Source organism: Myiozetetes cayanensis, unplaced genomic scaffold (assembly GCF_022539395.1).
Source record: "Myiozetetes cayanensis isolate MyiCay16 unplaced genomic scaffold, myiCay2020 scf2-11, whole genome shotgun sequence".
In the NCBI taxonomy this organism is placed as follows: domain Eukaryota; kingdom Metazoa; phylum Chordata; class Aves; order Passeriformes; family Tyrannidae; genus Myiozetetes; species Myiozetetes cayanensis.
The window spans coordinates 60,248,796-60,276,114 of NW_026087411.1; the positions used below are offsets into that span (position 1 = coordinate 60,248,796).

At 38.8% G+C, this 27,319-nt stretch overlaps 1 protein-coding gene across 3 annotated transcripts in view; it reads left to right on the forward strand.

The window, feature by feature from the left end:
• Nucleotides 1-13,975, forward strand: part of ARHGAP18 (Rho GTPase activating protein 18) — a 96,667-nt gene extending 82,692 nt beyond the window's left edge. For all 3 annotated transcript variants that reach the window (XM_050314733.1, XM_050314732.1, XM_050314734.1), the window contains exons 10-15: nt 37-119; nt 1,326-1,532; nt 2,275-2,421; nt 7,958-8,082; nt 9,226-9,287; nt 11,615-13,975. In XM_050314733.1, coding sequence (XP_050170690.1) covers nt 37-119; nt 1,326-1,532; nt 2,275-2,421; nt 7,958-8,082; nt 9,226-9,287; nt 11,615-11,706 — 716 coding nt within the window. In that variant the 3' untranslated portion in view covers nt 11,707-13,975. The remainder of the gene's footprint in view (nt 1-36; nt 120-1,325; nt 1,533-2,274; nt 2,422-7,957; nt 8,083-9,225; nt 9,288-11,614) is intronic.
• Nucleotides 13,976-27,319: the final 13,344 nt, after the last annotated feature.

Consider the following 27,319-nt stretch of genomic DNA (forward strand, 5'->3'; position numbering starts at 1 on the left):
TTTCAAAATACTGAGGTTCCTGTGCTTCAATGGCAGATCTTCCAACGAGGAAACAGCAGCTGCAAGCTTTGAATCTTTTGGTTATCCTTCTACCTGAAGCAAACAGAGATACTCTGAAGGTTAGAACTGTTAATACTATTTTCCTGCAGAAATATTTTGTCTGTTTTTATGAACCCACTGTTATGAATGCTGCTGTCTTTTTAACATTCTTTTTTTTTCAGTTCAAAGTTAGTGCTGAAACTAGTGATTCTTTTTTTTTTTATTTATATATATTTCACATAACTTTAAAAAAAAATGCCCTTAGGACCCTAATTCCTCCCAAATGGCTTTTAAGAATGTGACTTGAAATTTTTCCAGGAGATTGCAGTAATAATCTCCCAGCGAGCAACCTTTTCTCTTAGAAGTTTTGCTCCTTTTTTTTTCAGCAGCAATCATTATTTCCAATGCAAAAAATAAACAGAATATTATGGATGTGAGTTTGCTTTTATGAAGTGGGTTTAGCTCTTGATTTTTGTTCCCTACTTTTCTCTGTGCTGTTTGTTTCTACTCTCAATAGACTAAAAATTTACTTCCTGTTGCTATTTATAGCACATTATGTGGAGTCTTCCAATTTGTGCTTGTCCTTTTGTAACAAAGCTAATAATCTTTTTTCAGAATACACTTACTCTTAAAACTGCTACGATCAAAAACAAATGCAGGATGTGTGTAGGATGAAAAAGATTATCTGTTACAGGCAAAAAACCCTACTAGGTCTTACTGTTCAAACAAGACTTTCTTTTTGAGTTTGTAAGGAGGACAGTCAAGAGGGCTCCTGAGCTGATCTACAAATATCTGGAACTGAATTAGTTGAAAATTGCCTGTCATTCACAATGTTTACCTTACAGAACTAGCCACACCATGTTTCCATAACCATGACAGCTGGCACTACTGTGTTCACCTTCAATTTAAGAAAAGCCAACAGTAATGTCTTCACAAGTATCTGTGGGATGCTATTTATGCACCTACACAGTAAGAGTTTTGAAAAAAAACTGGCTGTGCAGTGCTTCAAAGTCACATGAATTACTTTTGAAAATGTTATTATCTATGATAATAAGAAGAACGTTTTATTTCATTACATGAAGGAAACAAAACTTGCATTACAGTCCTCTGAATGAATATATACACACATTCATATTATTATTTGTTTTTAATGTGGCTGTATTAGGACTTAAGAGCTTTTTCAAAAAATATGTAACATCATGTTTCACTTGTATGTATCATATTCAATTCTGCACGTTTCACTTTTCACATGCAGAGTTGAGCTGTAAGTTCTGCTCTTATTTCAGGTACTGCTTGAATTCCTCCAAAGGGTAATTGATCATCGAGACAAAAATAAAATGACGTTAAAGAATGTTGCAATGGTGATGGCCCCAAACCTTTTCACGTTTCATGGGTTTGGCTCAAAGACTATTGAACAAAGCGAGTTTGTTATGGCAGCTGGAACGGCAAATGTCATGCGTTTTATGATTCAGTACCAAAAACTTCTCTGGACAGTAAGTGTATTTTTAGGTGGGGCGGGGAATAATGAATTTCACAAACAAAGTATCTGAACAAAGAAGTAATATGGAGTTATATCTGTGATTTAGAGCCCCATCCAGCTGGGTTCTTGATTATAGGTAATTCTTGTGGGAGTGAAACAAATCTGATGTTAAGCTCTGATGGTCAGAGTTTTAATATAGTGTGTACTATACATATATCCTTGGGGAATATTTGTATTTGGTCTACCAGTATACAATGTTGTGGGCAATTCTTTTGGGCTTAAAGATACTAGCAGGAAATATTTTAATTCATTTCCATTTTGGGCCAAACTTAATATTATATAAAACATGTTTTGATAAAACACAAAGTTGTTTTATGGTCTTAGGCAAAGCTCTATTTTAGATAGACTGGAGAAGTTGAAGCTTTTGTTGTCCTTTAGCAATTTGAAACAATTTTGACCTTTGCTGCATGTGAGAAAAAGTAACTATCACCATTGTGCATGCTAAGTGTTGACTGAATTTTGTTGGCTGAGAAAAGTAAAATCACTGTATGATTCCACCTCTTTTTCCCTCCACACAAATAGCTTGGTTTAACACTCTTTCACAGTTTTATATTATTTGAATCTGTAATTATTACTGGAAATAAATACTGTTTTTTGAGTTCTGCCTGATAATTTGTCCATTTACAAAGTTTTGATAACTTAGTTACTTAAGAAAATTATGTAGCTATTCATACTTACTATCTATATTCACCTAGATTCCTAAGTTTATTGTTAACCAAGTGAGAAAACAGAACACTGAAAGACAGAAGAAGGAGAAAAAGGACAAAGCTATGAAGAAACTTCTGAAAAAGATGGCATATGACCGGGAAAAGCATGAGAAACAGGAGAAGACTCCTAATGATGTAAGGAAGCATGCATCTGAAACACTTTATTAATAAGACCATAATGTATAGTGGAAATGGCAGAGAGGATATCTACATTTATTTAACTGAGAATTTTAATAGATTTTAATAGATAGAAGGTTAATGTGGGTTTCATAGTTTGTGGGTTACCAGCATGACACATTTAGAGAACTGTACAGGGGTTTCTTTTGTTTTCTCAGATTTCTCAAAATATTTCTATTCTGAAAAATTATATCCCAAAGGTTGAAAGAAAAATATATGAGGAAGTAGGGGAGAAAATAAGTGTTGTGACAAGACTCGGTATTACTCTACCCATGTTTAGATGCCATGCTGCACAATGGAAGTCACAGCAGATCTTGTGTTTACTTAAAAACTAAATATCTAGATTTAACTATATTGTATTTAATAGTATTTGGAAACAAATTTATGTTTTAATGATTCTTCCATCTACAGAAGTTCCCCAACCACTGAACTCTTTGTCTCAATCTTTAGCTAGAACACACACAACCTGCCCAACCCAAGAAACCCCAAAGAATGAAACAAATGTAAAAAACTGATAAGCTGTCTCTTATGCAGCTATTATCCAAGTGTCTACTGCCAACTTACTCCAGTGTATATAATCTACAGTTCAAAACCTCTCCATTAGGTAATTAATTAACTTCTGCCAGATCCATCAGTGATGTTAAGGCAGAAGTTTCAGCACAACACACTTCACATATTCTTTAAAATAAAAAAAACCAAACCTGTGGCATTATAATGTTAATTTCTCCTGTGGTTCAGAAAGATATTAGTTGATCTGTTCCTACTGACATCAAAAGCTTAAAAAATACATATCATGTACATTGAAATTATTTATTATTTCAGTGGGGTTAGAAACTACAATTTTTTGAAACTTATTAGCCTATAAATTACTCCAAAGTTTGTTTAAATATACAAACAAGTAACGAAAAATACGTGTATCCTAGTAACATAATGAATACATATCAGATTTGGGTGGTATGAAAATACTCCCTTGAGGGTTGGAGTCACAGTGAAGATTCTGGTGAGGTAGAGACATCTTGTGGTCGCTGGTAGAAATTCAGCGCTATGAGCAGTCCGCGGCTTGCTTATCATGCGTGTATATGTCAGACCGTTACAAAAAAACCCGTTGCCATATTCTCATAAAGGCATTTTTTTAAGCTTTTAGGCAAAAAAAAAAAAAAAAGGCAAATGAATATTTCATGTTATCTTATCCCTCAAATCTGCTATGCTGCCTTCTTTTTTTTTTTTTTTTTAATGTGTACATAGCTGGATTATTTGAACAATTATATCCAGAATTTGCTGGAGACTTACATTTCAGTGTTCCGACCTCATTTTGTATGCAATATTTGACACATATCTTAATGTCCAACATTAATTAATTCCCCAGGCATCACTTTGCCTTACTTTCGTATCTTGTCTATTTGAAGGAATCTGTATGCAGAATGAAGACTTGCATAAAGCTCATTAAACACTGGCATTTGTTTTTCTCAGTCTAATAAGAAAAGAATTCTTTGAATTCAGTTCAGTTGAGTTATGATGAGATGACACTTAATGCTGCCATCCTGTGTTCATCATAGAAATAACAGCAAATACACTGGAGTAGGAAAATGCTGTTGCAAGTTCAGATATTGGATTTTTTTGTAATTCAGCGCTGTTGGTCTTCTAGAGTAAGATATGCATTTTTAATCCACTAGGGAGTTAGGTCTGAGGTCTTTTAGAGTAAATTATGCCTTTTCAATCCACTGGGGAGTTAGAACTGAAGCCTCATGTAATACATTCTTACTCAAATGTAAATGTAAAGTTACTATTCAATAATTTTCTTTAAGCTGTAGAATTCTGTAGGGATTTGCTTCAAAATTAAATGGTACAATTTTTCACAAATCCTTCATGCTTATTTGAAGCATTCAGTCATTTTGGGTGCCTGGGAAGATGTTACTCTTAAAATCATATTAACAAATTGATTATGCTTCATTGTGAATGACAATTTTATACATTCATTCTTTAAGGAAAATTTGTCGAGTTTCCCCCCCACCCCCCAATTTCCAATTTATTCTGCTTTAATTTAAAATTCAGGTGATTTTTCCTGTGCAGTTCCTGAACTGCATTTCACTATTAGATGGCAAGCGAGGCACCCAGACTTGGGGTCAATCTCTGCTCCAGTGAAAACTTTGCAACTTTTGAAAGCTAATTATCTTGTGTGCAGCTGAATAAAATCTAAGGAAAAGTTGCCATGTTCTCCCACTTGCTGTGGCGCCCCATATGATTAAACATAGATGGACAGAGCTTGAGTCACTTTCATACTCTCCATAAATAACTCAGTATCTGCCTTCTTAATAGCAGCTCATTTGGATAAAATTTCATCTTATCTCTGATGAGGCCTCTCTATCAATCACATTTCCATCTTAAAGACTGAGGTTAAATAGCATTTACTGCAAACTGCAGGTGAGATCTCTGTACAGTGCTGAGATTGGTTAATATTAGAGAGCTTGTGAGGGTTAATTGCTTCTTGAGATACCTGTGCATACCTATGGCTCCCAGTCAGTGTTAGGGATTTTTTCTGGTGGTGTTGGGCTGCATAATGCTCAAAGAAAGATGCCCTCAGGACTGGAAATTTACCCACTAGCTTTAGCCTGATTTATACCATCTGTCATTGTATTTCTTTGTATGTTGCAATTGTTCCAAAGAAAGGAGCAGTCATGTTAACAGCACAGTGCAATGCTACTGGATTTAGCTGCTATAGGTTAGTAAAACCATTGTATCCCAAACCTTCTATACTGACAGGTTTGTATAACCTGTTTGAATTTACACAGAATAACATTTCTGACTCTTGCTAAATTTGTTGCTCACTGCAGTGCCAAATTATTTACTAAAAAAAATTGCTACCTGCTAAATCATTTCTCTTTGCCTAGTTTTGCAGTTTTTTGTCCCAAAATAGGTGCAATATTTTGCAACTCAAAGAGAATAACTGTTTTACATTTTTTTTCAGACTTTGCCTCCCATGTAGCAAGATCCTTTTGAAAATCAGTTTTGTTCTTGTCCCATTCTGGCTTGGTATAATTCACACATTTAATAATTATATATAATATTCCATCATTACTGAAAATACTGCATAGTCACTTAATTTCTCTCTTCATCTAACCTGATACAAGTGTGTCATGCAAAATGTAATAGGAGAATCTGGAGGTGGCCCACTCCAGATCCTATAACCAGGCAGCTGCTGTTCTTTTGTGATATATAGATTCAAGTCCCTTGGACAAGAAGGGGTTTGAAAGAAGATGAGTGCCTCACAGGTGACTGCTCTGCCTCCTGCAGATGAAGCATTGTAGGCCAGTATTTTCTGTCAATTAAGTATGTACCTTCTTCATGTTTTTTCTTGAGAGTTTTTCTAATTCAGCCAGAGGCTGCAGTGTTTTAAATCTCATCCTGAAAGAGCCTGTGAGGCAGCAGAGGGAACTCGTGAACTGAATAGTGTAGGTGACCACTCTCTAGTTTATTGTCAATGATCTAATAGGTACATGGCTTATACACCATGATGTGGAGCCCCTAACTTGGATGTTTTGAGCTGTGCTGTGAGGAGAATAGGCCCTTCTGTGATTCTGTTCCTAAATGTTATGGGTCACATTTTTTTTCCCACTAACTAGCACAGTGAATGGGGTAGGGGATGGTCAGATTCTGTTCTCTCTCTAGTTTGGCAGCATGAACATATTGTGCAGCTGAGCATGATTTCTTCTGTAAATGAAGGAGGTGAAAGTGGCAAAATGCATTCATTAACTGAGCTAATAATGATTTTGTCTGAATAAACAAAGTAATTATTCTGTTTGATCTGTGACCATAATGTTGGAGCTCTGTGGACATTTTTTGGTCTTTCTCTCATTTACTTCAAGAAGGGTTTTTTTTGACTAATTTATCATATGCCTGCTGTATATATTAAAAGAAGTTATCCAGCTGAAAGTTGTAAAAACCCCATTAAAATCAACTGAGACAGAATGTTAAAAATCTGTATACAAAAATGAAAGCCAATTTAAATGTACTCTGCTGAATTTGGTGAACAACCAGCTAGGGATGTCTGTGAATAACCATTTCAGCCATAAAAATTTCGTTTTGCCAGGATCCCAGAAGTTTGGAAAGAGGCAAAAAATTTTTAAGCAGGAGTTAGCTTCCTAGCGGATAGCTGGGGACACTTTTTCCATCAGTGGAGTCCCTAAAGAACAGATTGGACAAATTTAGGGATAAATCTAGGGGAGATCTCATGGAGATCTCCTGCAGTCTTATGAACCTTTGATTCCATGATTACTCCATAGCAAATTATCAGTATGATGTTTCTTAATGCTTTAGACAGAAATAGGAATTATGTCTAATATTTTTAAATCAATAAATAATAAGACTAGACATAGAAGGATTGTTTGGTTAAAATTACTTACCATAACTCTTCATTTGTATAGTAATGAACCTTCAGCTTTCTCAGGAAACTGTCCTTCTGATTCTGCTCACGTTTATGCTTGTTCTATATTCATTTAACACTGATGGCTTCAGAGAAGTTGTTCTAGAATCACAGGTGCCCAAACTTGTTCATTGATTATGGAAGAAGAAATGTTCAGCTTTGCAATTGAGTAAATGGTGGGGGGTGGGGTGGGAAAGAAGAGAATGAACTGTCATAATCAACCTTGAGTACTGAGACTCTTACTTTCTTTTCCTATCCAAGTGAGTACATTTGGTAAATGATGATGTAATATGAATAGAAAAATTACCTTGAGATTTCCAGGAACAGAAATTAGGACCTTATTCACAAATAAATTGTGCCTTTTGTAACTTCAAATGTCATGTACCTGCAAGTTGAACAGAAAAACTGTTCTTTGGAGCCCTCCTTCTCTGTAGCTAATATGATTGATATTCATCATCCAGGACTTGTGGGTTGAAATAAAATACAAATCCATTATATAGTCAGCCCTGTGGGTTGGCTAGCTGAATATATTCTAGAGAATAAAATACAGGAAGAAGAAGCTGCAGTAGTGAATATCTGTTTAAAAAAACCTAGAAACTTATGAAGAGGAAAGAGGAATCACCTAAATGTGCTTTGTGATTTCTTTTTTTTTGGCATGAAGTTCAGGTTAAATGAAACTGGAAAGGTTTCTTCTGGAAGTTTTAGCAGAGGGGTGGTGCAGGGCCATTGCCTGGCTTCCATGCCTACAGCAAGACTTTTCCATGTCTATCTCACACGCTTCTTATCATACCAGAGTGTGTTCTTAATATAGCATAATTGTTACTGTTATTCATAACGTCTTTGAAAAATAATTAAGCACTACTGTTCTGAAGTTCTCCCTGTTGTTAAAAACAGCTTTGAAGGTCTCTTGTAATTTACTGAATTACTGTGTAGTTATCATATTTTTGTAGCGAAGTGTAGTAGATAGTGAAGTACAGAGCATTGTACTTAGTTACTTATTCCATACTGTATTTTGAGGAGCTCATCAAAGCCAGCTGCTAGCAGCTTTGTTCCAACACCATTATTTCTTTGCAGACTGATGTTCCTCAGGGAGTGATACGGGTGCAAGCGCCTCATCTTTCGAAAGTTTCCATGGCAATACAGCTGACAGAAGAACTGAAAGCCGGTGATATAGTAGCCAGGTTTCTCAGCCAGAAAAGGTATTTTTGTTTTGTTTGGAGAGAAGTGTCTTTTCATTTATTATATCAAGAAAAAAAGTTTTAAAGTACTTCAAGTCCTGGTCAGTTCATGAATTTTTTGGCTGAATGTAGGCATCAAAACACATGCTTGAGGAATTAACTGAACGCTTCTAATGCCATTAAAGCTCATGAAGCCTTAAGGAATACATGACTGCTGTTAGTAAAACATTGCTATTTAATTTGATGGATCAGGAATAGTTTTGTAATTTTCTGGGAAAAAGACAGAAGGGAACTCCAAGAAAATAAGTCTAGCAAACAAAGAAATGAGGAAAGGAGAAAGTAAATGTTCTGTAAAATCATGCATTGATACATAGCAATATAATAGGCATTGAGGTATAATGATGTGCAAATGTCATGCACATGCAATGATTTAAAAGGAAAGCTAAGTTTTAGTCATCCAAATCCATTTAGAAGGGGAGTTTTAATAAAAATAAAAAACACACATGTATATCATATATATGTCATATGTATCATATATCATCATATGTAACTATTTAGCTAAAGCAATAATATGGTGCACTAGATGAGAATAAGAAGCTCCTTTTTCCCAAATGCTGTTTTTAGGTTTACATTTTTGTCAAAAAGTTATTTTCTGGCTGTGCCTTAGCATATATTATTACTATTAAACAGTGAGAACAATAGAATCCTTTTGTAGTATAGGCACTTTATTCTTCCACTGTCTGTTTTTTACTTCTTTCAATTCAGTACAATTAAAACAAGCAAGAATGTGGTTTCTCCCACCCAACTATAAGACTTTTTCTGAAATATGCAGTGTTTGAGGGGAATACTTATTTCTGCAGCAGCAGTGAAAAAAAAAATCAGAGGATAAATATCAGGCTACTTACTGTTAACAATGAGATTCTTTTCTAAACCCTGCAGTTTCTTCACATTTATCTTATTTTACCCTTTCTGTAGTGTATTGCTCATTTGCACTAGCATGCAAGGGTATTCTTGTTCACTGACTATCAGTAAGTATACACACAAGCAATTTGTGACAGGTACACTGCTGATGTTAATTAGCATAATTTTTCCCAGACATGTCTAAGTGGATGATCTACAGGCTCTTTTGCAGTATCGTCGCTCACTGTGCTTTGTTCCTTACAGTGGAAACGTCCAAACACTCAACAAAGAAGAGGTCTTTCTTTATGAAATAGGAGGAAATATTGGTAAGAATGGCTTCTGAACAACTTATTTTGCTAGAATAGGATTCCTTGGTACATTGTCCACGGGCTTCGCTGTGGTTGCATTTTTATTCATGTCTCTTGTTCTCGCTGACACTAAGGCAGACAGTTAACCTTGTGAAGAAGGCAGCAGAGATGTTGGTGTGATCATTATATTAGTAGTAGCTTATTATCTGTCCCAGAGAAAGATGGCAGCTAAAACAGATGTTCCTAATATGTATGTACAGTGAAGAAGCACAAAAATGTTGGATAGAAAGGTACTTGAAGTTCATTTTATTCATCTCTTTGTTTTGAGGGATAAGAAGTGAACTTACAGTCCTTCTTACTGTGCATTTGAGCATTGCTTGCAGGTTCCTTTGGGGGAAAAAATGCTCAACCGGAAGGACGATCTAGTGATAAAATTTTCCAACACTTAGTCTTTCTTGCTCTGTCTATTCCAGGCTCTCTTGATTAAAGTAAGTAGCAGATCGGCAAGGTTAATGCCAAGGATAATTCTGAACACAGTTCTGAAATTTTCTTTGATGAATGCAAGAGAGTTTTTTCATTAGGAATCAGTTTCTAATCACAGTATTTTTCATGTGCTCAGGAAAAAATGCAAAAACGAAACCAATATTGGATTGGACTTATATTTACTTTTCTGTTGCTAACTGTGACCTGCTAAACTTTATTTGAAGTTATAAAATTCCGTGCAGTACTTCTGTGCTCTGGAAGTTTAAATCCTGTATGTAAATTGCTACTTCTAGCATTTTTTCATTTTACCTGATCACTGTTACAAATCAAGTTTTTGTATCTGTGTCTCAACAAAAAGACTCAATTAAAAACAGGACTTCCCTTTTTTTACTGCAACATACACTTTTCAGTGTTTTTACTAAGTCGGGTGGTGAAAAAGAAGTTGCTAAGATAGCTGGAGGCCAAATTAATGTATTGTATGTTCTCTTACATATCCAGTACGTATGTACATTTTCTGTGCCTGTTAAAGAAGGTTGTGATCCCAGATGTAAAAGTTTTTTAAAGCAGAGGAATATCTTGTTTATTGTACATAAGAGTAATCATTGCAGAAAGAAAGATTTTGTAACGGAATTCCAGTGAAACTGAAACAACATACTATTGCTTTAAACATGTGACAGAAATTGTATTTCTCTTAGAGAAAATACACAGCTAGTTGCTGATTCGTTATGGAATAGATTAGAAAGCTTAGATGTTTTCTCTGTCTGAATGGTTTACTTCCAGACAATTTAAACTTTAATCATCCCTTACAAATACTAGTCTTTATTAATACTCTCAGTTGAGATAAGAGAAACTCCCAGACTGTAACCTACTGTACAGGCTTAAGTAAACCAGCTGTCCTGACCTTTGCCATTTGTCTCTCTCTGCTCGATGTGACTGACTCGTGCAGAGGAAGCCCAAAGTGAGAAGACTCGGTGGGCTTATGATACACTCACATCCATACAATTTGGCTCATAATTGTAACATGCACAATGCTGCGATCCTATCCTCTAGCAGATGGAGCCACTGAAGTCTTCAGACATTTTTTGAGTATTCATACACTTTAGGTCTTCAGGATACTGAACAGGACTTCTGTCCCTGCTTTGTGACTGGGACTGGCTAGATAGGGACCTGGCAAAGCACTGACCGGTGGAGTTGAAGAGGGGCTGTGATGTAGAGCTGCAGATGCATGGCATAATGCTTTGCCTGTAGGAGAATGGAAGAACATGCAGATCTTGATGGATCAGCATACGCTATTTTCATCATAGCTACTATGCATAAATTAATTGCTTGTAACGTACCAAGAACAGTGTACTACTTTTTTCCTTCTAGGACAGAAACTATTACAAGTGCTGTGCAGAACAGAATAGCAGGACCAGGATGGGGAGTAACACCTCTTTAGCAAGGACAAACCTTGCACAAACTTAGCACTTAAAAAGGGAAAAATAACCTGAAATTTTAATGGGCTTCTATGCAAATGTGAACCTCTTATTTGCCCATGAGAGGACCAGGGCATTGCTCCTTTTTTCCGAAATCTTCACAAAGGGGATCTTCCATCTGTATGGTCTGTGTGAAGAATCGGACCTAGAATGTGCCACAGACATGGCACAGCCCCTACTCTTCTTCCTTTTTCCTCCTGTCCCCCTTCTTCCTCAAGGCAGATGGGTAGGGTAAGATTACTTACAGCTTTTACATGTGTTGTCCTTTGTTTAATACCACAGAGACACCTTGAAAACCTAAATGAAGTAAAACAGTGACAGGACCGTTGAAAGTTGATTCCTTTCTTTTTTGGTACCGATGTAACCACATATCTCTTATATTTCTAGGGGAACGCTGCCTTGATGATGATACCTACATGAAGGACCTATACCAGCTCAACCCAAATGCTGAGTGGGTTATAAAACCTAAGCAGAGCTAAGCTCACGACCAATGGCAAAAAAAACGACCTGTGGACTTAAGTTGTAAGGCTGAATGTTTCAAAGGGATAGTATGTCCTTTCAGCATTCAACCATTATTTATATTAATAGAACGTTATCCAGTTAAAAAAAAAAAAGTGATGGAAACTCAGCAGTGATAACCAATTTTACTTGCAGCAAAATCTTGGAGATAGCACAGTTTTCCCACTTATATTTGAAACAAGCATAAGTACCTTAAATATTTTAATGGCACTAATCTACCTCCCATCTGGTAGTTCTTATCGCAGAAGAATTTATTTTTCAAACAGGTGTTTATCCTCTTTATATTAGAGATTTACAATCTGTTTGTGTAGAATTTTGCATTCACATAGGTCTTTTCAGTGCTAGTACAATAGAGGACCAAATCGTGATCAGCACTTCTGAATGGTACAGTATTAAAAATACCTAAACCCAGGCATATGAATTTCCCAAATAAGTGTGAATTTCACAGGAGACAACTACAATGCAATATATTTTGTCTTCGGAAGTCCTAATTTTAAAGTTTGATGAAAACCACTTAAAAACAACTGTGAAAATGCTTTCTGTTCAGCTTTTTTTGCTAGATCTTTAAAATAATGTTATTCTGGTTGATTGTACTCTTGAGAATATTAAAAAAAAAAAAAAAGAAAAAAGAAGGAAAGAGAGAAAGGATCATGTGACAAAGTGAGTAATTTTTAAAGCTCACCACTCTTGGCATTGTCCTTTCTGGCTTATTGTCATGTGCTAGAAGGACTTTTAGGTTTTTCAGCAGTGATGTGCAGCCATGTTACATACCCTGGTTTCAGGTTTTTTGGAAATATGATAGACTCAATTTTGTGAACTGCCAAAATTTTTCAATTACTAGCACAATAAAATCTTTCAGGAAGAGTAAAATAACTGTGGAAGGAAACTGTAGTCTAAATTTCATAGGTAGCAAACCACCATACCTTTCTCTGAAAACCAGTGTAAGGGTCTACTGTGGAGTTCACGTAGACTTTTCGGATGTTACCTACCATCAGCTGTCTGTCTGGTCTATCCTGGATGAGGCTAGAAGTCGAATTCTGATTTCCCTGATGCTGATAGATGCTGTGTAAACCACTTCCAAAATTAATAGTCCAATGGAGAACTATTGCAAATCCATCTCTTTGCAGGGAAGGACTGAAAGCTCCCCATGGAATTTAGTGATAATGAGGTATAGACTGATGTGACTTGTTGCAGCACAAAGAACTGTGGCCTGGAGCTCCAAAGCCCCACTCCCCCAGCAATACTTTGGGCTCACTAACTTGTGTACCGCTTTACAATTTATTTGTAAACTAGCTCAGCTGTGCTTAAGTGCTTACACCTGCGTGCTAACTGAAATAACTACTGTGAAATTATATCCTTGGAATTAAATACATGCTTTCAATGCACACACAGAATTTATATTGACCTCATAGGGAATATTCTACATACAATCAAGGACTGAATTACATTCTTTTCATAATCAAAGATGATTAAAGAAATAAAAGACCTTTCTGCTGAGCTTTGGATAGGGGCCCTGACTGTGTTGACAGAGCAACCACTAGAATTCTCCCTTTTTATACAAGCAGTGAAACAGAACTCTGAAAGGTCATAGAAAAATTAGACATCTACTGATTAGCTATCCGCAGCATATGAACAATTTTGGGGGCATGAGTATTTATTGTTTTTTAAAGCTGAAGTCTGTCTTCATATGAAAAAGAAGCACTGACTGATTCTGAAAAGCAGGATGAGTAGAACAGAAAATTGTTTTAATGTGACTGTACTGCCCTCAATGCTCCATCTAGTTGGGTACTTCTACATGGTATAGTGCTGTGCCACTATGGGCAAATCCACTAGGACAAATCACTTTTGTCAAGAGAACAAGCCACACTCCCTGTTCTTCAAATGTAAGGATTAAGTAGAGTAGAAAACCAGTACAGTGCTTAGGTAAACATTTATAAATCTAATATAATAAATATAAAGTTTTTTGTCATGTAATACAAAAATGAAATGTGTTTTCATAGTACATTATAGTTCTGTAAAAGATTACTTGTTACTGGAACTCTAGATGTTATTTTAATCAGGAGCAAAGTGCAGATGATAGGAACAGCTGTACAGTTTCAGTATAAAATTGCAACTGCCCTGTGGCTATGATCTTTTAAATAACTTTGTTTCTGGTTTAGTGCCATTATCTCTTTTTTTTTTTTTTTAATTTAAAAAGCTCTTTTATAATTAAATGTTGTTTTTTTCTGACTTCTTTTCTCATTTGAATTCTTATATTTGTCTGTGAAACATACGCAATTGACACTAAGCAATGGTTATTTTTTAATTTCACACTTTACACCTTTGTAGATAGCTTGTAGCTTTGTGTATGATGAGAAACACTGATAAGTTAGAAAGGGTCCTGCAACATAAATGCCTGCTGGAAAAGGAAATAACTAGCTAGAAGTTCTGAACTTCGGTGCAATCACGCTACACCTTAGCTAAATACATAATATAACAATTACTGGGTATACGTGAAGGAACAGCAGCCTTCTCAGCATTTATCAAGAATAATGGCTCTTAATTCCTTAGAACTAAATTAGGACACAAGGGAGAAATCCAAATCACATTCAGATAGGTTGATAAGAATCTTTTATAATTAAAAAGACAGTGTTGCTGGGTTGCTTATTGGGGTAATTTGGCAGCCCATCATCGTTTGGCTGATGACTTGGGAAACACATACACAAGTTTTTTTGGCACCGTTAATGATTTGCACGCTAAGTGTGCAACTCTGTGCCTGCAGAGCAACAGGGATGGTGGAAAAGAAGGAGTAGAGAAGCAGGCAATGCCCCTCTTACCGCTGCCTGAATGTGGTGGAACGTGTAAGGATGGTTTTGTGCTCAAAAAATCATCTTCTGATGTATATTGGAGGAGGGGGGAGGGAGGGGAAAGGTCCACGGTGCTTGTATGGGGTGTAGACACCTTTTTTGCACTTTCTGTTTGACTTCAAAGACTGCAGAGTTTGCACTCATTTTCCATAGCCTCCGGTACTTCCCCACCTTGTGTGAAGCACAGGCATATCCCTGGATATTCACGGATGCCAGGAAGAAAGGTGTCATCCCAACCACCTGCCCCCTATGTTAGCAGCAGCAAGGCAGGAAGCATCATGGCAGGTTTATCTCACGTTGCAACTCAACAAGCAGCATCTGTGAGTGGACCAGTGAGGCATCAAGAAGGCAGTAGGGAGCAGGAGGATGAATGTGTCTGGAAAGAGTGGCTGAGTTTCCATTGGGCTTTTACTATGCAGTGCCATGACTGAGATGAATTCAAGGGTAAGGAGATGCACTTTTATGCGGTGAGCACCAACAGAAAAGGAGATGTTTGAGAAAGGCTTGCTTGAAACTTTTTCCAGTGCATTATTTCTTTGTCAGACATTCTTAAAAGGAATGGAACTGTCCAGTAAAATACACTGTTTTCCTAAGTATTGAGATAAATTGCAGAAGCAAGTTAACTTGGCAAAATATTGCTAAATGAATGATTTCCTCTGTATCACACATTGTACTTCTGTTTTTGAAAGATTGCAGCCATTCAGAACCTAATTGCTAAACTTAAGGCAATATATATAATAATTTTTTTTAATGTAGAGCAGTGCTTTAAAGATATTCAGACCACTGTTTGTGTTTTCACACAGACCACATCTGAGGCAGATAAGTACTTATCATTCCCATTTAACAAATGGGAAAAATGTTCATAAATGACTGACCTGCGGCTAGAAGGGGTGAAATCAACCTGATTTGTAGAAACCAAATATGATCCTTCAAAAATAATTTAAAAATCTGCTATATTGCCAAGAACATCAATATGGCAATCATGAATATGACTACAGGGGACTCCTTTAATAAATACAATGCTGTAATTTTTAGCTTGCTTTCCAAAGGAAATTTATCTGGGGTAATCTTGCTGCTTTGTGTGTGTCTTCCTCTAATTACTTTTGAGTCTGTTGGCAGACTGCAGTCATTTTTGGCAAATGGAATGGGAGGGAGGGAATGTCTCAAAAAAAAAAAATCTTCTGTGAGCTTCATGAAACTAGGTACTATGAGTCTTTAGTTCAAAGGGAAGAAAACAGCATAAGCTCTACTTTTACTTAGGTACCAGAACAGAATCGGGAGAGACGTATACATGCTCTAGCTGTGGAGGAAGACTGTGCTTAGAGCTCACAGCCAGCCAGTGGGAATTGGCAGTGGGTATTTGGAGGCCTGAGGAAGTATTTGCTTGTGTTGCCTTCTGCTTTTTGAATCTTCTTTGCTGACATGATGTGGGTGATTGTTGCTGAAGCTACAGTTGTCCTCCTTGGCTGGCTTGTGTGGTGCAGCTTCTCTGTAATTTCTGGTTAGCACAACTCATCTCCATTCCCTCCTTATAGACTGAGCAACTAACTGAGCACCTTCCCAGCCTGACCTCTACCCACAGCTGATGGCATTGATGCAGGTGAGGAGGTAGGTGGAAGTACCTCCCTTCTCTCTGCTTTTAGGGCTGTAGAAAATTACCTTCATCCATTCCTAATCAGATCTAAAACTGGATAGTGTCAAAGGACAGCCTTCACATGCAGGTTTCAAACTGTTGTGGAAATATAACTTGCCATTCAGAGCCTCTGTTCTGAATCATATGGAGGTGGTGGTGGTGGTGGTGGTTGTGGTTCAAAAGCCCTGCAGATATTACCACTCTGTGATAGTACCTTTTGGGATTACTGAAAGGATCCTTCGTTCTCCCTCTGGCACTGTAAAACAAATAGCCAATGCCCACTGGCATGAGAGAGAGCAGAAGTCTCTCTGTTTTTCCCTGCCAAATGAGCTTTGCCCTCTGTGTTACCATTATGCCTCTGTAATGCTACTTGTTATGCCTCTGTAATGCGGTTACTCTTGAAAGTGAGCTGGCTCGGTTCCCATGAGCGGTGAGCTCCCATGCTGTGTCACTAGATCAGGTCCTGCAGGTCAGTCACTTCTGTGCTGCTTTCCCGAGGGATTGATTCCCCGTGCCTTCGGAGCGGTGAAACTGCCACCTGGCTATAACTTGGGCGTGTGTTTGCCCTCCGGTGTCATTCGCTGCCCGTCGGGGAGAGGCGGAGGGTCAGCCCTGCAGCACTCGCCTCTCCATTCCGCGTCCGCGGGCCACCCTCGTGGGGAGAAATCCCTGAAGGCTGCCACGGGCGGCTGTAGCTCGGTGTCCTGGCCTGACCCCGGCCTGCCGCAGCCGCGCTTTGCCGCTGTTTGTGTTGCCTTGTCGGCGGCGGGGCGGCGGCAGGTGGCGGTGCCGGGCCGCGCTCTGCTCCGCTCGGAGCGCCCCGGGCTGCCGGGAGAGATCTCCTCCCCCGCCGAGTACGGGCTTGCTGAACGTAAAACAGTACCTTTGGTACTCCCCAGGGGAGACCTTATCAGACACTGTAACTACCTGAATGAAGACAGATGAGGGTTGGTCTCTTCTGCCAGATAACCAGCAACAGAACACGGGGAAATGTCCAGGGAAGATTTGGATTGGATACCGGGAGAAATTCCTTCACTGAAAGGGTGGTTAGGCATTGTAACAGGCTGCCAGGCAAGGGGTAGAATCTCCACCTCTGGAAGCGCTCAAAAAACATGTAGATGTAGCACTTGGGAACTGGGTCAGCATGAACCATGTTCATGTGGTGAACATGGCAGTGCTGGGTTAAGGGTTTCGCTCAATGATCGTAGAGGTCTTTTCCAACCTAAACTATTCTGTGATGCTGTACAGCACTGTAATTATATATACTTGATCTGTACTAGTGGTCACCCATGTGTTCCTGTCTGCTTTCATGCCATCTATCCTGTCAGCTGCACTAAGAGTTCTTCTGCTTCCTGAAGTCATGCATTTAATTGAATGTGTTTTTCTCATGCCTATGGTTGGTCATGCGGTATGTACCTGATGTATCGCTGGACACAGTGGAACTGTGAGGATAGAGAGCTTTGTATAGCAGAGAATCACAAGCTTGCGTGGATTACTGGAGTATCCTCTTGCTGATTATCAGCATGCAGATGTACAACACACTCCAAATGATTCAGAATAAACGATTGCTTGGAATTACATGTCTGAGGTTCCAGATCCTGAGCTGTGTTGGATTAGCAACTGGAATCTGGTTTCTTGCTTATTAACTTTTCCCCCTGACACAAGAAGAATTATTTGTTTTAAATCTTGCCTTCTGATTTTTGGATTAGTTGAAATTTACCTGTGTCTAACCTAATTTAGTTGTCTTGATTATATTCTAGTGTGTTCCCACCTTGTGCTCTGTAAGTTGTAAGGCAAACGAGCTTCTGAGCCCTTTTTCTGGATGTTCCTCCTCTGCTACAGTCTGCCAGAAGCTCATTCAGCATGTGCAAATGGAGTTTCTTCCAGCAGGAACCAGAGCCTGAGTAGGTGAAGCAGCGCTGAGACTCCTGTCAGGCTTTGCATGTCTGTGAAAGGTAGAGCTGAGAGGTGCCCACTTCAGTATTCCAGTCTGCCTGCTGTGTATTGGCCTCATTCAGTGCATCATTCTGCTTTCGTGACTGCAACCAGGTGACATGCATCTGGAATGCTGTTTTTGTTTAAAACATTTGATCTTGAAATAAGCATTTTTTTTGTGGGCTATGGTGGGCTGTCTGCTGGTGCTTTTAATATGCCATTTTGAACAGAAAAAAAAAAATTTCCTTATCATGTTTAGCAATGAGAGAGCAGACAATTCTGACATAGTTAGGAATTCAGTTGTGTTTTTGCAAAAAGTAGTTCAGAAAACATACTATGCAAAATCTTTTTTAATTGTTCCATTTTTTTTCCTACAAAGATGGTGTATTTTTATTTTTGTAGATCTCTGCCGGGAGCTGATGGTGATTTTTCTTACATTTCTTCTTAGCTAGGTGGTAGAGGAAATTGTGAGAGAATTACTCAGTTCATATTTTGGGGTTTTTTGGTTAATAAAAATCTAATTGTTAAAAGTATTGTTAATGATAGGCTAGTATGTGAACATGAAATGGAGTATTTCAGAAGAGGATTTTTATTTATTCCAGTTCTGTCCAAGTTGAGAAAATGTGACAGCCAAGTCTTTAGACCACGTATTTCTGTCATCCATGCAGAACTGTTTCACCTCAGGTCTTCTAGGAAGAATCAGAAGGAAATACCCACATTCCCAGCCACAGCAATGAGGACATGTTTTCCTGTAGGTGGTGTTACCAGCACTCAAGGGCAGGCATGAGAATTTTGTGAGTTTGAGAGGGTTTTTTTCTTTTTCTTGTTTCTTTTTAAATTGGCTAATTTTTCTCTTTGAATGCTGTTGCTGTTGGGAATAATGAAAATATTGTGAAAGCTCAGCATAATTAGATTTTTTCTGTACAACCACAATGTGGGTGTTTTGGGTGTATGAATAGAATACATGGGATTGCAATATTCTGCTCTGAACTTTTTCCAAGTAATTTCTAAGTTGCTTATATAAAATCCTCTTGGATCATTGTAAAGAGGAATTGAGGTAGTAAAGAAATACTTGCTAAGCCAGTGATACACCATTGGTAAAGCTGGTGTTATTCTCCCAGAACACTTGTGGCTGTGGCACAGTAACATCTAAAAACACTTACTTGATTCTAGGAAAAAACAATTAGTGCATAAACTGTATAACTAAACTGCATAATTAAATATGCTGCTGATGACAGGACTGGTATCCCAGGTCTGCCTATTAGGTGCTGTCTCCAGTCTGTGCAGTGGTGAGATGTCCTTAAGGTTACAAAATAACTTCCTGAAAATTCCTTTAAGACGCTCTTGGTGTAAGCAATCCTGTTTAGTGTGCCTATTCTTCATTTGTCTCCTCCCTTACTTTTAGATAATTTTACTCCTCTTACTCTTTAAAAAGCAGTTGGTAAAAAAGAGGTCCACCCTCTATGGTGTTTCTTTCTGTGCCAGTGTGCTTCATCTACATTATGTTTGGAGGAAAAGGCCAGAAATAATATTCATCTATGTAACCCCAGAATGCTTAGCCATTCAAACAAATGTGTTTTAAAGAGAAGCTGGTGTTCTTGAGGGATGTTCCAAAAGGCATTCCTGAGCGCAGGGAGTCTCTACGTATGTGTAGGAGTTGGTTGTTGCTAGAAGTGTGTATGCATGCTGTGTTGAAGGATGATGCGCTGCTTCTCAGGCATTGTTCAGTGACTGTGAAGTGTTTGCCTATTTTTGGAGGGACATGACCTCATTCATGCCATTAGCAGAATTGACAGAGTAATTAGCACTGGCTGCCTCAGCATGATGTCACTGGGCTTGGAAAGCTTTGATGAAGTTCCTATCTACCCTCTCAGTTTGTGTGTACACATGTGCATTGACCTGCCATCTCAGCCTCTCACCACCTGGTCTTAGAATCAAATGTGGAGTTTTCCAACCAAATGTGTAGGCAGTAAGAACAACTGCATTTGGCTAGGTTGAAGGTCTCTTTAGTTTTATTATCTGCCTATCTCTGCTGGTGGTCTACAGCAGATGCTTAAGGAAGGACCAAAGCACAGAACAAGCAGAGAGTCTTAGTTCCCTAGTATGCTTTTCCAGTAAGCTTGTGATTTACATGTGGCATCCTTGCGTTCAGTAGCCATTACAGAATCACAGAATATCCTGAGTTGGAAGGGACTCACTAGGACCATTAAAGTCCAACTCCTGGCCCTGCATGGGACAGCCCCAGGAATCACACCATGTGCCTGAGGTTTACTGAGGTAATGAGGCCTAATGAGGCTTACTTTCACTATTTTTCATAACTGCTTTTGAACCCCTATAAACTCTTGGCATTCACTACATCCTATGGGAGTAAGTTTCAAAGCATAACTGTGTGTTGTCCCTTTGGAAGGGACTTTGCCCAGTTAACGTATTTACCTTTGCCATGCTACTTGTGGTGTACTTTTAGGTAGTCCCCTTCTCTGGTCAGAGACTGTCTTATGTGTGGAAGCCATTGCAGAACACTGGTCGTCTTTACTGCCCTTTGTGAACTTATTCTGCTCTGTTATTCTTCTCAGGTTAGGAGAAATCAGAAACATACCTTGCACTCATATCTTACCAGAAGGTGCAACAATCTGTTTGGTGAGACAGTAATTTTGGTGTTCTCTGTAGCTTTGCCATGGTTTGACCCCAGCCAGCAGCCAAGCTGCACGCAGCCGCCTACTCCCTTCCCCACCAGTAGAATCCAGTAGATTGCAAGGGGAAAAGCTGGAAAACTTATGGATTGAGATAAAGGCAGCTTAATAGGGAGAGCAAAGGCCACACAAACAAGCAAAGCAAAACAAGGAATTAATTCAGTTCTTCCCATGGGCGGGCAGGTGTTCAGCCCTTGCCAGGAGAGCAGGGTCTCATCATGGGTAGGGGTTACTTGGGAAGACAAACACAATCACTCCAAATGTCCCCTTCTCCCTCCTTCTTCCCCTCACTTTACATACTGAGCATGGAATATCCCTTTGGTCAATTTGGGTCGCCTTTCCTGGCTGTGTCTCCTCCCAACTTCCAATTACACTCAGTTTCTTTGCCCGTGCAGCAGTATGAGAAGCATAAGAGGCCTTGATCTGTGTAAGCAGTGCTCAGCAATAGCGGAAACATCTCTGTATCATCAACCCTGTGTGCAGTACAAATCCAAAACTTAGTCCCATACTAGCCAGTAAGAAGAAAATTAATTCTGCCCCAGCCAAAACCAGCACAACCTTGATAACTTCTGATACTCGTTTGGTGGTTTTGGCTGTTTTAAATCACTCAGTTAACATTTTCATAGTTTTTAATGCAGTGATCTTTCATTTCTAGTGCTAGACAGTTCAGATTCAATCACTGTGAATGCAGTATGGGACTTCTTATTTTCTCAGTCGCTGTATACTCAACACTGAATTTCATTTTCCATTTTTTCACTAGTCAGTCATGAGGTCACCAGTATCATGAGGTCTGTCTGGAGCTCTCTGCAGTTTGTTTCTTTAAAGCCTTCAATAATTCAGTATCAGTAACCTACCTTATCAGTTCTTTGAGATCACTTGAGATCAAGTGTATTTTGAACTACACTATGACCTGCCTGCAGTGAGACAGTTCCTAGCTTATCTTTTAAACTTTTTTTATCCATTTGAGTACCTTTTTTTTCTCTTTTTTTTTTTCCTTTGCAACTTAACCAAGAAATGTGATGTTTGTTTGTTTGTTTGTTTTGGGTTTTGGGGTCTTCATTATGCACATGCTTATAAACCTCCTCAAAAAATCCAATAGGTTCAAGAGTCATGACTTTGTAAAAGAATGGTGTTATTTTCAGTAAGGGGTTACTGCAGTTAACAATTTGGCTGTGTCATACTTGAGCTCTGTTTAATTTGTGGGTAAAGACCATCTGGTGCTGGTAACTAGCCAGTGTTAATTTTCTCTGTGTTAATTTTGTATTACAAAATTTTACTGAAATTCAGTTTGAGATAATTCCTCTGGAGTTACTCCTGTAAATCCTAAAGAGATAATATACTCAGAGAATAGCTTGGGTTGGAAGGGACCTTAAAGATCATCTAGTGTCCAACCCTCCTGCCAAAGGCAGGGGTACCACTCATTAGACCAGGTTGCTCAGACCACCATCCAATCTGATCTTGAACACTTCCAGGGATGGGGCATCTAAAGCTTCTCTGGTCAGCCTGTTCCAGTGCTTCACCACCCTCTGAATAAAGAATTTCTTCCTAACATCTATACTAAACCTGCCCACTTTCCGTGTAAAACTGTTAGCCCTTGTCCTATCACATCTGCATTTGTGCATATAAAAAGTTCCTCTCCCTTGTTTTTATAGGCCCCCTTAAGGTACTGGAAGGCTGCTATAATGTCTCCCCAGAGCCATCTCTTCTTCAGGTGGAGCAACCCTAGCTGTCTCAGCCTTTCTTAATAAGGGCTCCAACGCTTTGATCATCTTGCTGGTCCTCCTCTGGACCTCGCTCTGACAGGTCTGTGTCCTTTTTATGCTGAGGACCCCAGAGCTGGAAGCAGAACTCCAAGTGGGGTCTCACAAGAATAAAGGGTCATAATCACCTCCCTTGACCTGCTGGCCATGCTGATTTTGATGCAGCCCAGGATGTGGTTGGCCTTCTGGGCTGTGAGCACACAGTGTTGCAGATGATGGAACAGTGTGAAAGGGAGATGCAGAGAATTTAGTTTTTTTGTTGTGATCTCTTCTTTGGTCACTCCATTTATGCATTAATTAATGGTACTACCTCCTACTCCTGAGAAAAGAGTAACTGCTTTTATGCCTGTTTAGCAAGTTGTTCCTCAAAAGCATTTTTTGCTGCTCACTATAATCTTACATAAAATATGGCAGTGGGGGATGTGGGGAGTGGAGTTGGTTTGATTTTTATTTTTTTAAATATATTTCCTAGATGGACATGTCTTTAAATTGCCAAAGAATTAAATCTTTTTTTTTTTTTTTTGTTAGAATAATTGAATAACAAAATGTTAAATATTAATTTAGTGAGCCTTTCACTACAGTGTTCTTGCCACCTGCAAACACTTTAACTGTTGACTTATATCTTTGGGGTTTATTTTTTTTTAATAGCTGCCTTTTTTTTTTTTTTTCCATCTCCCTTAAAGAAAACTCAGTTGTATGCAATAGGATATGGTACTGCTGCTGCTCTTGCAGCTTAATGTATCAGGGGCATGGCAGAATGAATCTTTCCAGTGTTTGAAACCAGATCCTGCACATTCCTCAGAACGAACTCAGGAATTGCTTTGCCTCTTGCGCATTTTCTGAGTAATTGCTTTGCAAGGCAATTATTTGTGTGTTTAAATGTGTAGCTTCATATCTTATACAGCACATACACATAGGGATAGTTGGCATTCTTCATTGTTCAGCTTGCAGCCTCCCTGACCTCCAAGCCTCTTTCAGTACGTGTCTCTCGCTGTTGTACTCATGGCTGGTCCCCAGTACCACATTCTTTCTCTCTGCCTAGAACTTGCATCCAGTGGGAATCTATGTTTCTTATAGGGAATCTGTTGTTTCTTTGTGCATGCATGTCTCACTCCCTTGTGTATGGAATTTTTATCTATTATTGCTCTGCAGCCTATCGGTCCCTACTTCCAGGTGTTCAATGTACTCGTCATAGTAATATTCTTAATCAAATCCATATATGTGTGCAGGCACGTGAATAGTTCATCTTCTAGTCATCTTTATAGAGTGCATCTCTTTTATCCCCGAGTTCCTCTCATCTTGGCCAAAGAGACTGGTATTTTTGTCTGTGTGCACATGTCACTTGGCCACAGGATGGACAACTATATGTGTGACAGTCATGCCAGTGTCTGGGAAACCTTTTATCTCTCAATGGACTTTCATCATCGTTTTCTTTTATGTGATGTCCAGCAGATCTATTCAGTTTCTTCCTTTCCTTCACCTTTTATTGTGGCTTATTCATGATGGGAGTGGCTGAAATTGTGGTGACTTCATGTATTGTTGTTAGCATTCAGCTGAAGAACACTCTCCAAGCACCTCAGGTGGACTCTCAGTTTCTAGCACCTGGGTAGGCACAGAGGTACTGTGACACACAAGCTGCTGCCTATCTAAATTTTTTGGTCCTGGGCAGGTTGAGCCAGGGAAGTTTCTGGTGCTAACACTGTTGGATTGCCCTGGAGCCAAGCTTTATGCCTAGCCCAGCCTCAGCAGAGTACTGAGACCCTTGAGGAATCACTGGTACTTTTTGCCTCCGAGCTGTGCCTCAGCTGCTTTTCTCTCTTCTACAGTGTACAGGGTATGTGTTTTGAGGCTGCTGCTATAATTGGCATTTTGGATATTGTTTATAGGATCAGAAATGTTGGCCTATTCCTTTGCACTATTATAGCATGTAGCACACAGTGAAGGGACTTAAGGAGGGTCCGGATCCCTGTGGAGTTTGCCTTTGAATGCAAATGCCTCTACTGCTAGTAAAAATATACATGTGTACATTTTGCTTCAGCCACGTCAGTGCAACTCTAAGACCCTTCTGTTCTCTTCTAACACCTTTCCTGTACTGTGTTACTCAAAAGGATCTGACTGCCACATGTGGGCAGCTCGGCTTTTCTTGCCTTTTAACTATTTTTCTTTTAGGCTTTGCTGCTAGTCTCTGTTGGGCTCTTTGCTAGAGTAGCTTCCACTTCACAAAAGCACATTAATTCTCTCATGGAATTCAGGTAAAGAGAAAGTGTCTGGGGTGCTGGCACCGTAACAACCTGACAGTTTAATGTCACAGTGTGCTTTGGTAAACCAAGGCAGGAGGATCTGTGCTTTGTGGATAGCATTTTATAACCATTTATAATGGTTAGCAGAGTACTTTTTTTGTTTGTTTTCCTCTTCTTCCCCCAGTTGTGCAAACACTTATGGTGACTCTGGAGATAGAGGTTTATCTGCTTTAAAGGCTGTATTGGAGACTCCAGTGCAAGTTTTGAAGTGCTTGCTCCTTTCTCTTCAGTTCACATTCAGGGCTATAGGTCACATTTGAAAGCGCAGAAAACCTTCCCACCATCCCTCCCCCTACCAAGAAGCTTGCCCCAAGGGCTCCTGCTTAAGAACCAAATGAGCAAGAGTGAACACCTGTTTTCTGGCTAGCTTTTAAGAAAAGTGTGTGTCTCTGGAGAGACATTATTATGCCCAGGAGGGCCTGTACTGTGTCCCTCCAAGGCATGTGTGTTTTGATGGGGTAATTCAGAGCAACATTTCAGAAACTGAGTCACATTGGACTGTTGTCTTTCTTGTCAAGATTTTGCTCTGACACTGGTCTGCTGCTTCTTCTTCATAATTTAATTATTAATTACTACTTAAAAATAAAAAAAGAGAAGAGTTAATCTTGATGGAATGCAACGTTTTCTCTTCTTGGACTGTTTGAAACCTATTGTCATATTTCTTTCTCTCCCTCCCATTTAGCTTATTTTCTTTCACACCTGGTTCTGTTTTCTCTCTTTCTCGTCCTTTTACCCCTTTTGTTGTCTTCCAGTTCATCCATGCTGTTCCAGCCTTCCAGTGGCATAGCAGATGAAAAGAAGAGGGGCAGCTGTTTTGTCTCCACAGTTAAGCTGCTGCAAATATTCAGTGGATTCAGTGGGTGCAAAACACCAGCAGTCCTCTGCCTTTAAGCTTTGTCTCAAATGATCATTCAAAGACCTGCTTAGAAATGTTAAACAACTGCTGTAATTACAGTAATCTTAAATCTTTTTTCATCTGTGTCACTTTTCTCAAATGCCATTAATTTCTGAATGAAACAGCAAAGGTACAAGTGATCTATTCTTGAGATTATTTTTTAATTTATTTTTCCTCTTACCTTCTGTACCACTTGTAAGTATTTACAGTGCCAGGAACACCTTGGCTCACCTAGCTTTAGTGCAGCTTTTATCTGCTTTTGGCTTCATTTACTTTAATTGGTCCCCTATTAATGCACCGCCTGTCTACCCTCTGGCAAGGGCGTAAGAAGAAAGAAATGGTAGTTTTTAGAGCTGGGTACAGATCCTGCTCTTGGAAGTTATGGTAATGGCTAGGTCTCCAATACTGACCCCTAGTTTTCCCCCCTTGGTTTAGTGTAGAGATCTGGTTTAGCTGGGAGATGTGCAGCAATTTCAGAAGACTGAGGGCAATTTGATGCCAAGTTTGAAGAGAACTATTAATTCTATTTCTAAAGTGGGAATCCCTGCAAATTCACCCTAATATAGGAATTCCTTGTGACTCCTCTCCCAGGAATAAATTGTTTTTACTCCCCTTCAGACAGTCCTTAAGAGTGTAGCTAGCTGTCTCTGAAAACAAAAAACCAAACCAGAAAAACTGACTAATCTTCTAAGAAAATAGCAGAAAACATGAAGCAGAATTATTCAGCCTAGTTGTTTCTGGGGTCTCAGTGAAGTTTGTTAAGGAACAGGGTCAGTTCTAGCTTTTATGGGACAGATTTTCTTAAGAATTTAGTATATTACGAGCTGTCTTCTTTATACTGGATATACCACACTGGAAACTTGGTTCCGAGTGTGTGGTTCATTCCTGTTTTCCCCAAAGGCATGATCCCTCGTGCTCAGTAAACAGTGAGAGACGGGTAGGCAAGTAGTCAATTAATTATTCTTTGTAGCTATGAACTTATGGTAATGGCAGCTTGTGGGGGGGTGGGATTCTCTCTCCTTGCATTTAGTAAATTATTTGGCATAATTTGCTATGAAATTTTCACAAAAAAAGTTTAAATTTTATATTAGTTTGCTTTTATAGTGGCAATATGGAAAATATTTCTGTTTTGAGTTGCATTAGAGTGTCTTTGGGAGCTGCAGGAAACTAACTTGAGCACATTTTTTAATGGAAATGGTTACTTTTTAAAAAAATTTCTGTGCCCTTATCTCTAAAGCTGCCTTTTCATTTTTGGAGTTCACATTCTAGCAAAATCTATTAAAAGCAAATGAAAAACAAACCACCCACCTGTACTGATCAAATATCATCAGTACCCTGCAGTCCAGAAGTGTGCATTTTGAATAGCCTGCATCACAGAGTGAGTTTCTTGTTTTCTTTGCTCGGCATAGTAGAAAATGAGATTATGTCTCAGTTTTGTAGGTCTGAAAAAGATTTATGCTGTGAAATGTAATCCAAAATGAAGCATACCCATTCCATGTTTTATTATATGGGCA